The 19,607-nt window shown below is 39.2% G+C and overlaps 1 protein-coding gene across 1 annotated transcript in view; it reads left to right on the forward strand.

Moving 5' to 3' along the window:
* The window catches only part of klhdc4 (kelch domain containing 4), an 84,664-nt gene that overhangs the window by 11,984 nt on the left and 53,073 nt on the right, over positions 1 to 19,607 (forward strand). The window contains exons 3-5 of the mRNA XM_072596128.1: positions 2,203 to 2,281; positions 9,685 to 9,783; positions 15,326 to 15,462. Coding sequence (XP_072452229.1) covers positions 2,203 to 2,281; positions 9,685 to 9,783; positions 15,326 to 15,462 — 315 coding nt within the window. The remainder of the gene's footprint in view (positions 1 to 2,202; positions 2,282 to 9,684; positions 9,784 to 15,325; positions 15,463 to 19,607) is intronic.

Here is a 19,607-nt window from a genome sequence, read left to right on the forward strand (position 1 = left end):
GTTGGTATATCTGTTTTGCATTACAAACTCATGAGGATAAGCGAATTGCATATACTTCATACTTCTACATAAATTAGGGGCTGTTATGGTAGTGTCCCTATCTCTGATCCATGAGGCTTGGGTTCAAATCCTACCTGCTCCAGAGGTGTGTGATAATATTTCTGAACAGGTTAATTAAAAGATATCTCCATTCAAGTGCATATTTTGTAGGGAATCATGACAATACTGAAAACCTAGGTGATTATCACCTGTATGTTAAGTTCCTCCTCAATACTTGGAAGCATTTTCAGGAATGAAAGACAGCAATTTATTGTTGAATGCTTCAGCAATAAAAACCAAAACTAAAGGAAATGGTGCAATATTGAAATTGCTGCAGGACATCAACATGCATTGTTTTGTAGAATATTTCTTTTGGTGAGCTGAAAAAGCAGACCTGTACTGAAAGCACCAAAACTGGATAAAATGCACGGAAAGAAAATGAAGTGAGGGTGGTAATTGCAGTGGCACCACCCATCATTATCTAACCTGGATAGCTTTGAGGAATTGGCAGACATGTGGAAGAATAAATTTTAATGCAGAGAGGTATGAAGTGATTCAATTTGATAGGGAAAATACAGTGAGACAGTAACAGTGCAGTTATACAGGGCATGTAGAAACTGTTTATAAATGTGCATAAATAGGTAGAGAGCATGTGACATTCTTGCTTTGTCATTAGGGGCATAGAGTTCAAAAACAATTAAGTTATTTTAAATTTGTGTAAATTGTTAGTTTGGCTTCAGCAGTATTGTATCCAATTCTGGTCACTCCACTTCAGGAATATTTAGATGATACAAAAGATTTATGGGAATAGTTAGAGATGAGAAGGTTCACAGAAGATTTATAAGAGTCATAGTTATACAGCATGGAAATTTGTCTAACTTGTCCATGCTGACCAGATATTCCAAATTGATCTAGCCGTGTTTGCCAGCATTTGGCAAGGTGGAAATGAGATGGCATCCTTTTTTTTGTATTCTTTCTCACTAAGCAGAGCTTCATCTGTTTATTTTCTGTAGCAGTGTATTTGGTTCACTCTTTTCTGTTGTCTGATCTTTTCAGCTGTTTTTTAGAAATTATATGGACAGTCTCAATGGAAAATTCATGTTCAACAAGGAGATTTACAATTAAAAGTGGGAAATTGTTGTAACTGTTGGTTAATTATATTGTCCTTATGAAATTACTTTCAACTTTGACCCAAGAAGCTCCAAACATGGCATTTCCACCATGTTATCTCTGCATTATATTTTCAATCCTAGAAGTTATTGATCATCATTTGGTGCACATTTGCTCATTGCTGAAGAGGCCACGATTCTGCCACAAGAATCTCATGTGTGGCTGCCAGATATTACTATAGGTTGTTTCAGACATTGACATACATTGGTAGGATACTGTTGCTGCTGAAGATTGTGATGATGCATACTAGCCCTCTGGAGAAGTTGCCATTTCCTTTTGTTGTTAGTTGGTGATTCCGAGGTGTGATAATCAATAATGAGTTGTCATACTTGCAAGCATCCTTGAAGCTCCACTTTTGCATCCTCCTAAGCTGGTTCCAGCTACCTTCCCATACAGAAAGTCTTTGGATTTATGATCATGTTCTATCCTGCAAATGTGGCCAACTAACAAAGCCCCCTCTATTTCAGCACTAGTAAATTTGAGAGTTCTACTTTTGAGAGAACTGCCACGTTCATGATTTTGTCCTACTGAGGTGTACTGATAAAATGCCACAGACAGCAAAGATAAAATCATTGAAGTTCTTTTCTTTGTTCTAAGTCCGTGTATCATAGCTGCGCAGCGAGAGACAGAGATTTTGCTGTTATCAGGGTGGAGGGGTTGGATGGTTTGGTAATAAACCCTGCAGGGTTGGTTAAAACCAAGACCCTAGCTTTTGGATTCTGATATCTCTAAATTGTTTTGTATTTTCCAATCAATATGCCAACCACAACTTAACTATTTTATATAGGAAAATGCATTGGCCAAATTAGATCTTTGCTTTAGGCAACATTTGGATAATTGAGCTGCATTTTGAATTGTGATGGGATGCACATCCTCAGTGGGTAACCAAAGTGGAGGAAAATGAAGTTCCTTAGTACTAGCATGCGTCATTTAAAAGAACATGCATATCTGTTTCAGTATTGTAAATTTGACATTTTTGTCTTTTTTTGACAGGTTGAATGCATCATTGTCACCTCATCCTGAGAAAAATGAATTAATCCTCTTTGGGGGTGAATACTTCAATGGCCACAAAGTAACGTATTTCACTTTTTTATGATAGCAGTTTTAGAACTCACCCTGGCACTTAACCTGTATGTTGTTAGGTCAATAAGAAAGCAAAGTCTTCAGCTACATAACTCTTTCCAATGCCTCAAGACATCCCTAAGTACTCCATAGTCAAAGAAGAATGCTTAAGGTACAGTTGCATTCTAATTGCAAATGTGGCAGTTTGCACACAGTGAGATCTCACAATCACTAATGAGATTTATGATGAAATAATCTTAATTACTAGAGTTACTGAAGGATAAATTTTCATCTGGACATTAGATCAACTGCTGTGCTATTCTTTGAACATTTTAATGCAATCTTGAGTGTACAGCTTTTTACTGCTTCGTATGAAGGGCAGCAACTCTGAAAATGTATCAGTGCCTCAATTTTGCATTGAGATGCCAAATTAAGTCTTTAAAGTGAAGCTTGAATTTGCAACTTGCTGCTTCAGAGCAAAATTACTACCTCTGAGCCATGGCAAATGGTTTGTAATGTTAGGTTGTATTTTTCTGGGATTGATGAGTGCAAAGTCACAAAAGAATAAATAAGTCTCGTCAAAAATGCTTTCAATATAGCTTTTCCTTAGCGTGCAGTTACTTCATGCAGTCCTTTAAAGAATAGGAAATTAGAGTGTTTAGGATAAGCCATAATGTTGTTTATCTGCTTCAATTGATGTCATTACATCATGGAATAATTCATTGTTTGCAACGTTAAGATGTGATAAAATAGGATATCAGTTCATTACAAGTGTATAAAATTTGGACAGTCAACCTAAAATATGCGTGTATCTCCAGTTGACATTTGAAAACTGCAAGTGACGGAGTCTCAAAAAAGTCCTTTCGACAATTCAAAGCAGTTTATAAACCACCCTGACACTGTTTAATGGACATAATTTTTGTATCTAATGAAATTAGAATATATTGCACATTTGGGCTTTTGTGACACAGTAATACTAATCCTCACTCTGATCCAGGATATCCCAGGTTTAAGTCCCTCCTGCTCCAGGGATGTGTAATAAAATCTCTGGACAGGTTGATTGGAAAATACACACTGCAAATTCTACAGGTCTACAGTTCTCTTGGAGAAGCATCCCGAATTAGGATTTTATCAAGTTATGCCTTTCTACCAAGATCAGGAAAACATTATTGTGTAAATAGCAATAGGTTAGGAAAGGGGTAAGGGTGTCCTTGAACATCAGTCACTGAAATTAAGAATACAGGTGCAGCAAAAAGTGAAAAAGGCAAATATTGTAGTATGTTGGCATTCATAGCAAGAGGATTTGTGTACAGGAGAGAGATGTCTTGCTGCAATTGTACAAAGCATTGGTGAGACCACACCTGGAGTGTTGTATGAAGCTTTGGTTTCCCTATCTAAAGAAGGATATTCCTGGCTATGGAGGAAGCACAGTGAAGGTTTACTTGACTTATTTAGAGTCATAATGTCATGCAGCATGGTGGGATGGCAGGATTGACATATGAAGAGTCAGAGTCAGACACTGGATCAATTAGGACTGTACTCAGAGGTTCAGAAAAAGGAATGATGATCTCATAGAAACCTATAAAATTAAACAGGGCTAACACAGGAAGGATGTTCCTGATGACCAAGGAGTTCAAAACAAGGAATCGTGTTCTTAGGATATAGGGTCGGCCCTGGATGTAGGTTTGCTCGCTGAGCTGGAAGGTTCATTTCCAGACGTTTCGTCACCCTACTAGGTGACATCTTCAGTAAGTCTCTGGGCGAAGCACTGTTGATAATTCCTGCTTTCTATTTGTATGTTGGGTTGGTGATGTCATTTCCTGTGTTGGTGTAATTTCCTGTTCTTTTACTCAGGGGGTGGTAGATGGAGTCTAACTCGATGTTTGTTGATAGAGTTCTGGTTGGAATGCCATGCTTTTAGGAATTCTCGTGTGTGTCTGTTTGGCTTGTCCTAGGATGGATGTGTTGTCCCAGTTGAAGTGGCGTCCTTCCTCATCTGTATATAAGGATACTAGTGAGAGAGGCTCTCTCATTAGTATTGTGGTAAATATCCTGCAGAGTTACCATTATATGATGATTATTTAAACAGATATAATGTGCAGGATTATGAGGGATGTGACAACATAGGGGGGATGGTATTAAGTCAGGATGTTTTCTCAGAAATATTCCTTTTGAAGGGCTTTTGCCCGAAATGTCGATTTTCCTGCCCCTCGGATGCTGCCTAACCTGCTGTGCTTTTCCAGCACCACTCTGATCTAAACTCTGGTTTCCAGCATCTGCAGTCCTCACTTTTGCCCTGTTTTCTCAGAAAGCCAGTGCAGCCACAATGTGCCAAATAGCCACATTTGTACCATTACAACTCTTGAGATTCAGTGAAATGAGTGCAGCGGTAGATCGATACCTTCTCAAGGGCAATTATAAATTCAGTGGCTACAAGAACAGATCAAAGACTAGGAATCCATGCCCCACTAAGTAACTCCTCAAATTCTGTCCACCTTATACTAGTCAGAAATGTGATGTCATTAAGAATACCATTACTTTTTAAGATCCTGAAGAAGGCTGCTCAACAGTGGAGAAAGCTGCTGAAGTTCTGTCCTGTTCCTAATCCAAGAGCGAAAAACTAAATCAAACTCGACCGTCTACATATCTCTCCAGTGATAACTCTGTCTCTGTCACCTCTCGCTGAATGCCACAGGGTTTCTGTTGTGTGGGGGAGTATGAATTCCTCTTGGTAGACGCCTTGCATGGGACACATTTTTAATGTAGGAATGCTGTTGCACATCAGCAAGAAGGTCGTTCCAATTCCAGTGGCAAGGAAACTTTGACTGGGTCTCTCCTACTGCTGCAATCTTCATCTGCTGTCACAGCTTCAGTGTATACAGTTGCACCACACTGTGAGTCAACCAGGAATCCTAAATTGGTTACCTGTATAATTCTTAGCACAGTCAATATTATTTAGCAAATGTTGCAAGATAAAAAGCTTTGACAAACTTCTTCTAGTAGTACTCAAATAATATATAAGCATTTGTCATAATCTCAGGGCTATGCTATTTCACTGCTCTTTTGTTGGTGTAGAATATTCTTTTCTTGTCACATGTACTCCCATACAGAAGTACAGTGAAAAATGTTTACAATGGCTGCCTTTAATAGCACCATCTTAGGTACAAGTACCTAGGTGCAAATCTTGAATACAAAAGAGGATTGAAAGGAAAAGTAGTAGCCTTACTTAGTGTATTAAAAAAAAAGTTAAGGTAGTTGTAAAGAATAAAGGATTTATGTTACAGTCCAGTAAAGAGTTCCAAATAGCAACAGTTCAGCTTGGGATCTGACTGCCCGTGCCAGGCACAATCTCTCCTATAGGAAGGGTGTTGTGAAATGTGAAAGGGTTGAGAAAAGATTTACAAGGTGTTGCCAGGATTGGAGGGTTTGAGCTATAGGGAGAAGCTGAATTGACTGAGACTGTTTTCCGTGGAGTGTCAGAGGCTGAGGGGTGACCTAATATAGAGGTTTATAAAATCATGAGGGGCATGGACAGGGTAAATAGGCAAGGTCTTTTCCCTGGGGTGGGCAAGTCCAGAACTAGAGGGCATAAGTTTAGAGTGAAAGGAGAAAGATTTAAAAGGGACCTAAGGGGCAACTTTTTTCATGCAGATGGAATGAGCTGCTAGATGAAGTGGTGAAGGTGTACAATTACAATATTTAAAAGCCATCTGGATGAGTATATGAATAGGAAATGTTTAGAGGGATATGGCCCAAGTGTTGGCAAATGGGACTAGATTAATTTAGGATATTTGGTTGGCATGGACGAGTTGGACTGAAGGGTCTGTTTCTGTGCTGTAGATCTCTACAACTCATTAACTGTCCTGCTCCGCTCCCCTCCAACCTACAATCTGCTCCTCACTGGTAAGTTGCACTGTTCCGGTACTCCAGACTCTCTTCTCCCCCCCCCACTGCCCCTTGCACAACTCTGGGACTGCTGCATGAGAGAATAAGTAGAAAAGGAACAAAAAGAACAGGCAGAGCAGAAGAGCTCCTGCTGGAGCATCCTACTCTGCTGCCATTTTGCCGTTATCTTCCATCTTCTGCCATCTATAATTTTAGAGTCTTCTATCTTTATCCTAACTGACGTTTAATCCCAGTCATCCGTAACCCCCATGCTTGAAGACCTATAGAATTTCCTAGACTACAAATGTCTAGATTTAGGCTTGTTGATCTTAATGTTCATTCACTGCTTTGTTTGCTGCTCAATTTTTGTCAAGGTTTCAGCACCTACACCCCAGACTCTAGAATTTCCTCCTTACGCCTCTCAATTTTTCTTTTTAAGATGCTTTTTAAAACCAAGCTTTTAACCTTTAGCCTTTGGATTGGTGTCAACATTCATGTACAGTATGTTGGGCTATTACACCAAGTTGAAGGTTTTATATAAATGGTTGTTGAGAATAAATTCCAATATTAATATTAGTTCTTGATCCTTAGCAATTTCTTAAAGAGAAAATAAACAATGATATCTATGTATCACAGATTGATTCTTCCATTTTTACTGGTAGGAGGATCTCTACACTACATTTGTGTAGGTCAAGTGTCCTGTTCACATTTTGTTCACCAAAAATGCTATTATGTGGTGTTACCATCCTGTTGAAGTGCAATAAAGAGCAACTTTGGCAACCCAAAGCTTGACATTGATGACGAAGTCCCCCATTGAGGAAAACAAAATTTTATGTCACCGCGATCTAACTACGTGACTAAACATCATTATCATTAAGTGGTATCAAACTCTAGTTCAAAAGAAGTGTAGAGTACAAGAAAGAACAGGACAATGTGGGAAAATGTGATACTGACCTGTGAAGTTTCAATATAGGATTATTTCCATGCTAGTCAAGAAATTCTATGATTGTATAAATAGCATGCTATAGACAAAGCAAAATGATCCCACAGATAACTGGCTCAAACTCTAATGATTTGCAATATTCTGAGATGAAAAATGGTGTGCAGTTAACTAATTAAATGGAAGATGAGGCTTCTTGTGCTCAATAGTGGTGAAGAACATCGTGAGTAGATATGATAAAGCTAAAGTATTTGCAATCTTGCTCAACAACGTCTGTCTAAGGTGAATAATCCTCCTCTGATTCCTCCTGAGGACCCACCACGACTAATGCCAATTCTTAAAAGGATGATGTTGTACCTACTCGCACATAGCAAGTAGTTTTCTCAAATTAGAAACTTTGCGGTGAATTGTTGTTGGAAGAAAGATGAATCCTCAGGCTATTAGATTTCAGTTGTATAATTATGTTATGATGTGAGTCATTATAGCTCACTCTAAGAGTTTGAATTCAACTTGCTGTTTATGCAGCATCTTTCACAACTTGAGGCCTTACCAAAATGCTTTACAATGAAGTATTTATGAAATGTAGTCACTTTTTGTGGGGCCTTGCAGCATTAATCGATTAATGACAAAATTTTTTTTTGTAATTTGAGAGAAAACTCTTATTCTGGTTTCTGAAATAGTTCTCCTGCTCTTCTTCAAATATTGCTATGTGCTTAACATCCATTATGGAGGGCAAATGGAACCTTAGATTAAGGTTTCATCTGAAAGATGATATCTCCTTGTGTGTAGCATGTTGTATTTCTGGAACAGACCATACTTAGTTGTGAAATTTCCAGCTGAGAGGAAAATGGGTGACAGGTTAATCAATTGTAAAGAAGTAAGGACGATGTTTTGATAATTTATAAAAGTGTTTGTCATGGGCTCAGGGAATAGCCAAACGGAATCCTACTAATTGTACCTTGACTTCTACCTTTTTTTCTCATTGTTCATTGTAGCTTTGTAGTCGTCAGATAATAACTAATTCTTAGTTAATCAAGTGACTGTATCACAATTTAACTGAGCGGGGCGCAATGATGTTTGTGCCCCAATATTTAAGATGCCACAAAATGTATAAAATCCCATTTAGACCATCAAGGTGATAAATTTGCCTGATAGACTGACTGCTATTCAGTGCAAAAGTAATTCACACTAAGTTTTATCATTAACAGGGAATATTTGTTTCTTGATTAGTTGTCTTCAACAAATGGCCAGAGAAAGTAAAGGATTCCCGATGTACGACTATTGGACTTAAGCTATACTGGTTTTAAAAAAACAAAAAATACCTATTTATGACTAGGATAGACAAAGACTGAAAACAAAAGTCCAGATCTCAAGGGTGGGTTAATTTATATGTTGGCTTCGTTTGATTCTGCTATTATGTCATACTATTGGCTGCAAAATGATTGCTGTTCTTCAATTTGATAGTTCATCTATCTAGGTCTTATTTGAATTCTTGCCTTTAAGCTTTCTTGGTTTTGCTGTCTTCAAGCGCACAGGCATCTCTGGACAGAGACTGAAATTTTCAGTTCACAAGTTCTAGATGTCTCTGGCCGCACTGCGGCCAAAGTTTGGTAGCAAACTGTAGCTCACCCAGTCCAAGGGCTGTTACCAAGCAACATTGCCTTAATTCAGTGACTCATGTGGTCACTTAATCACTAAGTAACAATCTCACTGCTTCACAGAGCGCCATTGGTCTTGCAGTGCTGAAAAGGTATACCATGTGATTCTTCCTTAGTTGCAAAACTCTCCTGCATTTCATCATCTATATAGCAATATCTGCCTTCCATTTAGTTCATAGTTCAGAATGGAAGAACATGTGGTCCCTCCAAATGTAAGAGTAATATACGAAATTATACATGCTTTGTGTGCACCTTTCCACACAGGTACTTCATATATTTGACAGTATAAGATTTCCTTTCTAAACTAATGTACTTAATTAGAATTTTAAGAACTAATATAACAGCCTTTGATATTTGTTACCATTGCTGGGTGCTCTTCTGTGTTTACCTTAATGATAAGGAACTGGCGATACACCCATCGGGTACGTCATCTCGTGTTTTTGTCCAATGACGTGAATATTTGTGTATTACTTAACACTCTTAAAGCTTTCACCAAAAGAGAATATACTGAATGATTAATTTTTGGAATTTAAAAAAAAATGAATACTTTGTGTTGAACTGTTAAGTACATTTTACAAAAACCTGTAAACTTTTTGAAAAACTTCTAAAAGTTGGTTTGGGAGGTTTTTGATCAGTACTGTTTCTATTTTGAGTAACTCACTCTCTGGAAATATGAAATTCTTCTGGTAGAAAACTGATGGAAGTGGATTGTTTGCTTACCTCTCTTGCCATGATGTTGGAACACAAGATTGCTGGCTGTTCTGATCTTGTCAGTTTTCTGACAAGTTGATTTGGTTTAAAATTAGTCCAAGACATTTGTCTAGATTTAGAGAAAATTAAAGAAATATATATTTGTTAAGCTGTTCTGCATTGTCAGATGTCAGAGAGTAATACATAAAAGGCTTTGTTAACTTTTTTCTATTATTGCAGACTTTTCTCTACAATGAACTATATTTTTACAACATCAAGAAGAACTCATGGACAAAACTGGAAATCCCAAATTCACCAGCTCCTCGCTCTGCTCACCAGGTATATTTGAGTGCAGGAAAGTAGAGTGTATGAGAGCGACAACAATTTTTATTGTTTTTATGGTTTAGTCCTTCAGGCAATAATGATGACTGACTTGTTATATGCGTATGCAATGCCAGCATATTGGGTGTATAGCTGCCTCCATCCTCCCCTTAATTACTGAGTCGACAAAACCGACTTGGTCTAAAGTGGTGGAGGAAAACCATGAATTAGTGTAACAAGACTATATTGTTTGTTTCCATGATAGCAATCTGATACAAGTTCCTACACATTAGATTAGCAGAATTAATACAAAGATAGTTTGGAGACCTAGGATAACAGTTTTGTGACCTTCAAGATCCTACATTGTTCTGCCTTTCCCTCGTTCAAGCCCTTTTAACATCATCAGATTGGGTGTAAGCTTCATGCTATCTTCAACATTACTCCTTTCAGAACTGTTCCCTTACATACACTATCTCATATCTTACCACCTTCTGTCCTTTCCACTCCCTTGCTCACTCAGTCCACCAAACTTTCTTACCAATATTAACATTTATAGATTTGTATATTTAATTACAATTGCCAGAACTCCTCCTACCCCAAGCTTCTGACTTATAAATTCATATTTACAATCAAATTTACATAATATTTATATTATATTTATATAATTTATATATTTATAATTATATGTAATATTATATATTATAAATTCGGGTCATCTGGAAGTTTTACCTTTCCTCCAGAATGCATTCACATTGATTTTAATAGATTGGTAGATAGATCTTTGACTTGAGGCCTCTTGATCTTGATTCTCTTCTGGATCTCGTGAAGTCTGCAAAGTTTCTCTGCACGGGAGAATCTTTTATCTCTTGGATAACCTTAGCAGAGGATGTAGTTCTTGCTGAGCTAGGCAATTGATCCATTAGGAAAAAGTGAGGACTGCAGATGCTGGAGACCAGAGTTGAAAAATGTGATGCTGGAAAAACCCATCAGGCCAGGCAGCATCCGAGGAGGAGGAGAATCGACGTTTCGGGCATAAGCCCTTCTTCAGATCCAAACAAGATCCATTACCTCATCTGGAGTGCCTTAAATCTCCTGAAGTTTCCTTTGAAGAGCAATCTTGCCTGCTGAAGCATGTAATTGTCCCATATCATCATTTGGGGAACTTTTTTTTAATCTCATGGACAAAACATCTGCACTGATGAAATTTTGTTTGAAGGGTCTAGAATTTCTGAGCTTAGCAGTTTTTATGTTGACAATACTGTGGATCTTGTTCCAGATAATTTCTTCTTGACAGTGTCCTGAATCTGTGGATTTTGTACTTCTCACCTCAGTAGTTGCTTCCATGGAGTCTTATATGCATTGCTGAGCTATAACCTCATCAGATACAGTGTCAATCAAATACGAAATGTGTGTTTATTTGTTCAGTTTCTGATTTAGTATCTAGTTTGGAAACAATTCTATATGGTAAAACGACTGTTTTCTCCAAGGTGTACTGTGTCAATTTGGGCCATCTCTGAAATTAAATTGTCCTGACAATATTATTTCTCTTGCCATTTCTTCCAAATGTGATTATTTGTTCTTTTAAAGATTTTCAATTCTGCAATGTCTCAATGCTGCTTTACTCTTGTTCCTATGAAAGCTTTTAATCCTGCAGAATATTGTTGGTGCTTTATTCTCTTTGCCTTAGACACTTCAAATTTTCTGTATAGCAATCCTGTTTTATTTTACTTAAAACCTTTTAACTGTACAGTTCATCATGTTTCCCTGTACAGATTACTTTTATGGCTAAAATAGAGGTTTCCCACCTTCTTGCAAGCAACATGGCAAATCTTTCCACCATTTGCTCTCTTAAAAACAATTTCCGGCCTTTTCTCTGACTTTATTGAATAAATCCTGCTGCCTTGCAAATAAATCCTTTTCTCTTAAGAGCTTTCCGTTTATGTTGTTGACAGTACTTCTAATAATGCCTGTTGCCTTACAGTTTTAATAAAGATTTGTGTCTGCCTTAATGGCTACTTTGAATGAGTCCCAGTTTCTGCAGACTTAATAATTTCTGCCCCCACAACTTCAATTTTGGATCACCTGCTCTTAGTGCAACCTAAATAGTTACTTTTCTTTACTTCTTTTATTAGACTTTGCTGTTTAGGCTTCTAAATTTCCATTTTATTGCTTTAATTTTGGCTTGGTGACAATCCTGGTGCTACAAGCTTTATAAAATCTGTGATCATTAATTTGCCTTATTGCAGCTGTGCCATGTGGTGTCTGTCCACTATGTCAGCAGCACTGATGCTCTACTGTAAATATTTCTTTTACTTCTAGCTTTTTCAATCTGTAACTATGTGTTGTTTAGTCTTTTAAGCTTTTCCCCTTGACCATCAAGAATCTCAACTCATGGAGCTTTTGACATTTGTTCACTCATTGGCTGAACTAAAACTCAGGATTGCTCCCACAGAGTGCTGACACCCGATGCAATCTATAAATGCCTTGGAGTGACTACTGCTCCAGTTCCATGGAGTTCCAAGCTCATGGTTACTTCTATGCTTCTCATTCAGGTTTGAAATGTTTTCGGTATAGACTGTGGATACTTCTTTATCGATCTGGCTAGGAGGTTGAGTCTTGTTAGCTCTTTGATTGTTCAGCTCCTTCTGTTGCTGGCTAACTGCTGGAACCCTCCTAAAGATATAACTGGAAATTTATTTTAGGTTCAATGGCGTTAATTCTACACAGTTAAATTGGATTTCAATTTGCACTGTTGCTGCCCATGTCATATTAACATGTGGTAGAAGTTTTCCTCCCCTCTCTACAAGAATCTCAGGGAGTCCCTCTCCCACTGCAACTCCCAGGTCATTTCCTCTGCCCTGAAGCTCTTACTCTATGCTACTTTCTCCCCACCCCCACCCTCCTCTCATTTATCTCTCCACCCTGCAGGCACTTTGCCTCTATTCCTGATGAAGGGCTTTTGCCTGCTCCTCGGGTGCTGCCTGAACTGCTGTGCTTCTCCAGCACCACTCTAATCTAGAGTCTGGTTTCCAGCATCTGCAGTCCTTGTTTTTATCATATTAACACGTGGCAAATGGTTGCCACCATCTTACTTTACAGACTGGTACACAGGGTCGAGAGTTTGATGCTGGAAAAGCATAGCAGGTCAGGCAGCATCCGAGGAGCGGGTGAATCAACATTTTGGGCATAAGTCCTTCATCAGGAATTGATAATATGACTGGTACACAGGGCCTACTTGGTCTGAATTGGTGAAGGAAAGCTGTTAGATAATTTAAAGGGAAGGGCTGTGTCTTAAAAAGAGTTAGCTTGTTGTATGACAGCAACTAGGCATAAAGTACCTTTAGGAAGGTAGACATTGTTATGAAGACTGGGAGTAATAGAGTTGGAGCAGACATGGAAATTACAGGCACCAATGTTTCACCAGGCTGTGGCTCAACTCCTGATGCACGCAAAGAGGGCTTTGCTAGAGCCCAGGACCTTGTCATAGAACAGTCTTCAGCATTAACTTTTTCACAACCATTACATTATTCAATAATAGTGTGTGATGTTTTACCTGTGAAAAACATTTTGTCATTTTTATTTTATCATTGGAATTTCTCAGTTTTAAAAATTCTTTCCTTTTAATGTGATTCCAGCTAATATTTTGAAACATATTGGGGGGGTGTGGGGTGGGGGGGAGAGGTGGTGGCATGGGGATTGGTGCTGAGGGGAAGATAGCTGAGAATGAAGGTGGGGGTGAAGGTGATAGGTTAGAGAGGATGGTGGAGCGGATAGATGGGAAGCAAGATGGACAGGTCAAGAGGGCATGCCGAATTGGAATGTTGGATCTGGGATAAGGTGGGGGGAGGGGAATGAAGAAACTGATGAAATCCACATTGATCCTGTGTGATTGGAGGGTCCGAAGGCAGAAGATGAGGCTTTCTTTCTCCAGGCATTTGGTGGTAAAAGTTTGATGATGGAGGAGGCCCAGGGGACTTGCATGTCCTTGGGGGAGCACTTTAACTCTCCCTCCCACTCCCCCAAGGGCATGCAGGTTCTGGGCCTTCTCCATTGCCAAACCCTTACCACCCAATGCCTGGAGGAAGAATACCTCATCATCCACCTTGGGACTGTCCAACCACTTGGGATCAATGTAGATTTCACCAGTTTCCTTTTTTCCCCTCTCCCCACCTTATCCCTGATCCACCCTTCCAACTCTGCACCGCCCACTTGACCTGTCCTATCAGTCCATCTTCCTTCCCAGCTATCCGCTCCACCCTCCTCTCTGACCTACCACCTTCACCCCCACATTCTACCTATCACATTCTCGGCTACCTTCCTGCCAACCTCACCCTGCCCTCCCATTTATCTCTCAGCCCCTGGCCACAAGCCTCATTCCTGATGAAGACCTTATGCTGGAAACTTTCATCTTCTAGATCCTCAGATACTGCCTGCACGGCTGTACTTTTCCAGCACCGCATTCTTGATTTGAAGAAATTAGCGTCAAATTATGGTATTGATCAAATTCTCGATTTCAGTATTGACTGACATATCCCTTTAAAAACTTGCAGCATGAGATCGAGTTCCACTTTTGCTTGTGGAGAGTTTCTGTTGGGCGTAGATCAGGAGCTGGGAATATGACTTTTAATTAATTGTGCAAAGTTCTGGTCACTACACAGGAGAATGGAGGAGGTTTTGGAGAAAGTACAGAAAAGGTTTATCAGGAAGTTGCCTGGTTTGGAGGAAATTAGTGATGAGGAGAGATATGGGCGAACTTAGTTTGTTTTCACTTGAACATCGGAGACTGAGAGACGACTTGATGGAGGTTTACTAAATTGTGAGAGTTATGGTTGGAGTGGATAGTCAGAGGAGTCTTTTCCCTGGAGTAGAAATGTCAATTACTAAGTAACATAGATTAAAGGTTAAAGGGGAAACGTTTAAAAAGAGATGTGAGAGACAAAATTTTTACATACAGAGTAGCAAGTGCTAGAATGTGCTGTTAGAGGGAATGGTAGTAGCAAATACGTGGTCAGCCGAAGGCTTATTCCAGGTTCTGTACTGTTCTTTGTTGTTCTTCTTTGTTAAAGTAACAATGAAACATTTATTTCCCAACAGATAAAAATTATATTCGTTCATCATGGATTGTCACTATCATATGTTGTGTTGCCATCCTTTCTCCAATAATTCTTAAGAATTTAGTATAAAACTGTGTTTGGCAGGTGCTAGTGTAACATTATGGGGCGGCACAGTGGCACAGTGGTTAGCACTGCTGCCTCACAGCGCCGGAGACCCGGGTTCAATTCCCACCTCAGGCGACTGACTGTGTGGAGTTTGCACGTTCTCCCCGTGTCTGCGTGGGTTTCCTCCGGGTGCTCCGGTTTCCTCCCACAGTCCAAAGATGTGCAGGTCAGGTGAATTGGCCATGCTAAATTGCCCGTAGTGTTAGGTAAGGGGTTGATGTAGATGTAGGGGTATGGGTGGGTATGCTTCGGCGGGGCGGTGTGGACTTGTTGGGCCGAAGGGCCTGTTTCCACACTGCAATGTAATCTAATCTAATCTAATTATTTTGTTACCATGATAGGCTGTGGTGGTACCTCAAGATGGTGGACAACTTTGGGTGTTTGGAGGAGAATTTGCATCTCCTAATGGTGAACAATTTTACCATTATAAGGATCTTTGGGTGCTATATCTTGCAACTAAAACATGGGAACAAATCAAGTAAGTACTATTTTGTATGTAGTCTCACGATTAGGAAAAGGTTTCATTTGTTTTCCTTATGCATTATTGCTATATTTTTTACCAGGGTTGAATCTTGTGGCTAGTCTTGCCACAATTGACTTCCGACACCACATACATCACTGTGCTGAACAGTAGTTCAGTAGTTCTACAATGCTTGGACTGGAAACTACCTTTGCTTTTGTTTTTTAACTTTTCAAGACGTATGTTTTCTTACATAGACATTACTTAGTAAATTGTTAATGGATGGTAGGTCAGAAGATGCAAAAGTAAAGCTAGAAATTGTGGTTTTTCTTTATATAGAAAGTATTAAAGATACTCTCTGGGCTTTAGATCAGTACAGCAGACCAGTCCGTGGCTCCATACTGTGTTAGTGGGACACCATGCTGGGAGGCTGCTGCAGGTGGCCAGAAGACTTCTATGAGAGGAGGCCGCTGCGCGTGGCTGGGTGGTTGCCGGGTCGGGAGTTTGCTGTGAAAGAATACTGCACAATGGTGGGAGGATGCTACAGGAGGCTGCTGTACCTGGCTGGGAGTTATTGCTGAAGGCCAGAAATCATCACTCGCCGGCAGGGGATCATTGTTCCTCAGCAGAGGTCATTGTAGATCAGGAGTCATCGTTGGAGGCTGGGAGTTGAAGGGGAGAAAAGTAGAAGGGGGAAAAAAGCTTGGAGGTAGAGAAAGAAGAGTAGGTGGAGCGGATAGCTCTGGCTGGAGCATCCTATTGTGCTGCTATCTTGCAATGGAGGAACATGGAACAGAGGAAGTAGTAGAGCCAAGTACAGTTACAATATTTAAAAGGCGTTTGGACAGGTAGATGGATAGGAAATGTTGAGAAGAATGAGTCAAATGCAGGCAAATGGGACTGTGCAGTTTAGGAAGCCATGTCGGCATGGATGAGTTGGGCCGAAGGGCTCTATGACTTCTTAAAGCTTATACATAATCTACATTGCATAAGTCAGAAATGTGGTTGCATACTCTCCACTTGCCTGGATAGTGCAACTCCTACAACAGACAAGAAGTTTAACACCATCCAGGAAAAAGCTTGATGGACACTTCATCCGCAATCTTCCAAAACATTCACTTTGCCACAGATGCTGAGTGGCAGCAATGTGTCTCATTGAGAAGATGTGTTGCAACAAGTCACCAAGGCTCCTTTGAAACCATCTTCTAAACCTGCAACCATTGTCAATGAGCGGGTGAGGGTGGCAGATACATGGGAGCACTACCTCTTGCAAGTTTCCTTCTAAGCCACACACCATTTTGAATTGGAACTGTGTGTTCTTTCTGTTTCTTTACTATGCTTGGATCAAACTCCTTTCCAAGCAGCTCTGTAGGGTGACCAACATACTAAGGACAGCAGCAGTTCAAGAATGCTGCCCATCGCCATTTTCTGAAGGGCAATTAGGAATGGGCAGCAAAAGTTGGTATAGCCAGTGGCACCTATATCCCATGAATGAATTTACAAATAAGTTGTCTTGTGTAAAATTGAAGTTCTGTATTAATAATTTGGAAAATGAAGTGAAGATATATATTTCGTAAACGAAAGTTCTTTACAAATGTAATTTCCAATTTTTTTTAGATTAGATTAGATTCCCTACAATGTGGAAACAGGCCCTTCAGCCCAACAAGTCTACACCAACCCTCTGACTAATGCACCCAACAACTATGAACAATTTAGCATGGCCAATTCACCTGACCTGCACATCTTTGGAATGTGGGAGAAAACCGGGAGTACCCAGAGGAAACTACGCAGACACTGGGAGAATGTGCAAACTCCACACAGACAGTCGCCCAAGGCTGGAATCAAACGTGGGACCCTGGCGCTGTGAGGCAGCAGTGCTAACCACTGAGCCACCGTGCCACCCCAGTGTTGACTAGCCATCACCCACCAGGGGTAAATTAGGAATAATTAATAGAATACAAGTAAAAAAACCCACATGTAAAATCATTTCTCCCTATATTTGATTCTGTTTCTAAGGTGGTGCAGAGTTGAATCATTTACTTAGTTGAAAATTCTTGTGACGTGGTAGACAAGCACGCCTGTACATGCTTAGGCATTAGATAGAATCTACCCATGTTCTTTTTGCATGTAATCTATTCAGGTCACAATAGGGTGCTAATGGAGGAACAGTTCTATTGACCGAGATTGTTACTGTCTTGTGGCTGTGCAGCAGAAAAACACTGTTGAATTTATTTGCGCCTAAGAAAATGATCATAACCTTAAAATAATCTTGTTTCTGATATTGAAATCTCAATATTATCACTTGTGAAGTTTTTTGCTGTTGTTTGGATTGATTTGCACATTTTAGGGAGTAATGTAAATTTGGTTGCACCCCTGCAAAGTGACAGGAATACTATTATTGTGTTATTGAATGATATTGAAGCGTCACATATCTGTGCATTGAAGTGTTCCATAACTATGATGAAAATGTGGAACTCTGCCACATGGACTGGAGATAGCATTGGTGCATTCCATGGAACCTGGTTGGATGTGCAAGGGAGTAGGATATAGAGGTATCCAAACTTAAGTGGGAATGTGGCAGCAATTCATGTGAACTATAAATACTAACATAGACAGGTTAACCTTCATGACCTGTTTCTGAGCTGCTGATTCTATATAATTTAAATAAATGTATGTATGGTATTGTAAACCTCCCAAAAAGTTGTCCAGGTTATGTTGATTTGGTTTTGCAAATACAAATTTACTATTTTTAATGCAAAATGCTTTATAAATTCTGAATTGTCACATTGCCTTACATCTTTAGATAAGTTTGTCTGGGGGTCAAAATTACATATGTGGCTTACAAAAAAAACTGCCTGTTGTAAATTTCTCAAGTTTTTGATCAAGTTACTTCCATCTCGACTTGAATCAGTGCAGTGCCAACACCAGAACATCTGTTACAAAAACTGAAAAAATTCATGCAGAAACTCAGCAGGTCTAGCAACATCTGTGGGAAGAAAGTAAATTTAATGTTCTTGTGTCTGATGAATCTTCATCAGACCTATTCAGTTTCTCCAGCAATTTCTGCTTTTGTTTCAGATCTCCAGTGTACGCAGTTCTTTGTTTTATTGTACCTGCACATCTCTATTGCTATAATCCTGTTCAAATATTTGAATTACCCTCACTGCTAGGTTGCTTGGAGAAATCTTTCATTGGAACAAGTTCAGGTCTCCAAAAGGTGTGTGGGCGGTTAACAGCCCTGAAGATTTGTTTGGTTGGAAATAATATAAAAATAGCCTGTAATTTTCAATGATTCAGAGCTCTTTCCTGTTGGCTGTTGAAATCGTTTGTGCTGCCATCAGCTGCTTGACAATGCTGCACTAATTGCATTGTTCCTGTAAAATACAAGCAACTGAATAAATGTAATACTGGATTATTATCAAGGAAAATAAACATTAAGAAATAATTGTTGGAGCAAAATAATTTTTAAATGCAGATCCACGTGAAGAAAAAGTAACACACAGATTCAGAACCCTGGACAATGTGTACAATGGGGTCGAGTTACTCCTTCATATCTGATGGTGTAATCTGGTCTGAATCAACTGAACCAGTGCAGAAGTGCAGGAAATGTTAAATGTACCTGAGTTAAGGCCAAATCGATTTGAGCTCCAGTTTCTGCAATGTGTTATGTGAATTCAAGATCAAGTTCACCCAAATCAGTTCTTTTCCATGGCATTGATCATGTCAACATTGTGAATTTGTGCACTTCGCATTTGTTCAAGATTATTTTAAGGTTATGATCATTTTCTTAGGTGCAGATATGCACAGTATAAGTCTTTCCATATCAAAAAATGTTAATTTGCTAAGGAACTATTGTGCTCTTTAAAAATGGTGAATGATTCAGTTTTTTTACAAGTTATTTTCAGTCATTTTAAAGATTACAGGCGTTGGACTGACACCTTTCAACTAATGTTATTTTTGTGTGATAAATCTGTTTTCAGCTATGTTACTAAAGTTAGTTACCAGTCTGCATCAAGCAAGACTTTTAATGGAACAAAAAATTAATGGTTACATTTTGATACGCATTTTAGGTTGGGCAGTATAATTTCTGATGTATTTTGGCCAAAATTTACTGTTTGAACCCAAGACAAAAATTCTGTTCCAATATTTTTATATCAGAACAG

Source organism: Chiloscyllium punctatum, chromosome 26 (genome assembly GCF_047496795.1).
Source record: "Chiloscyllium punctatum isolate Juve2018m chromosome 26, sChiPun1.3, whole genome shotgun sequence".
In the NCBI taxonomy this organism is placed as follows: domain Eukaryota; kingdom Metazoa; phylum Chordata; class Chondrichthyes; order Orectolobiformes; family Hemiscylliidae; genus Chiloscyllium; species Chiloscyllium punctatum.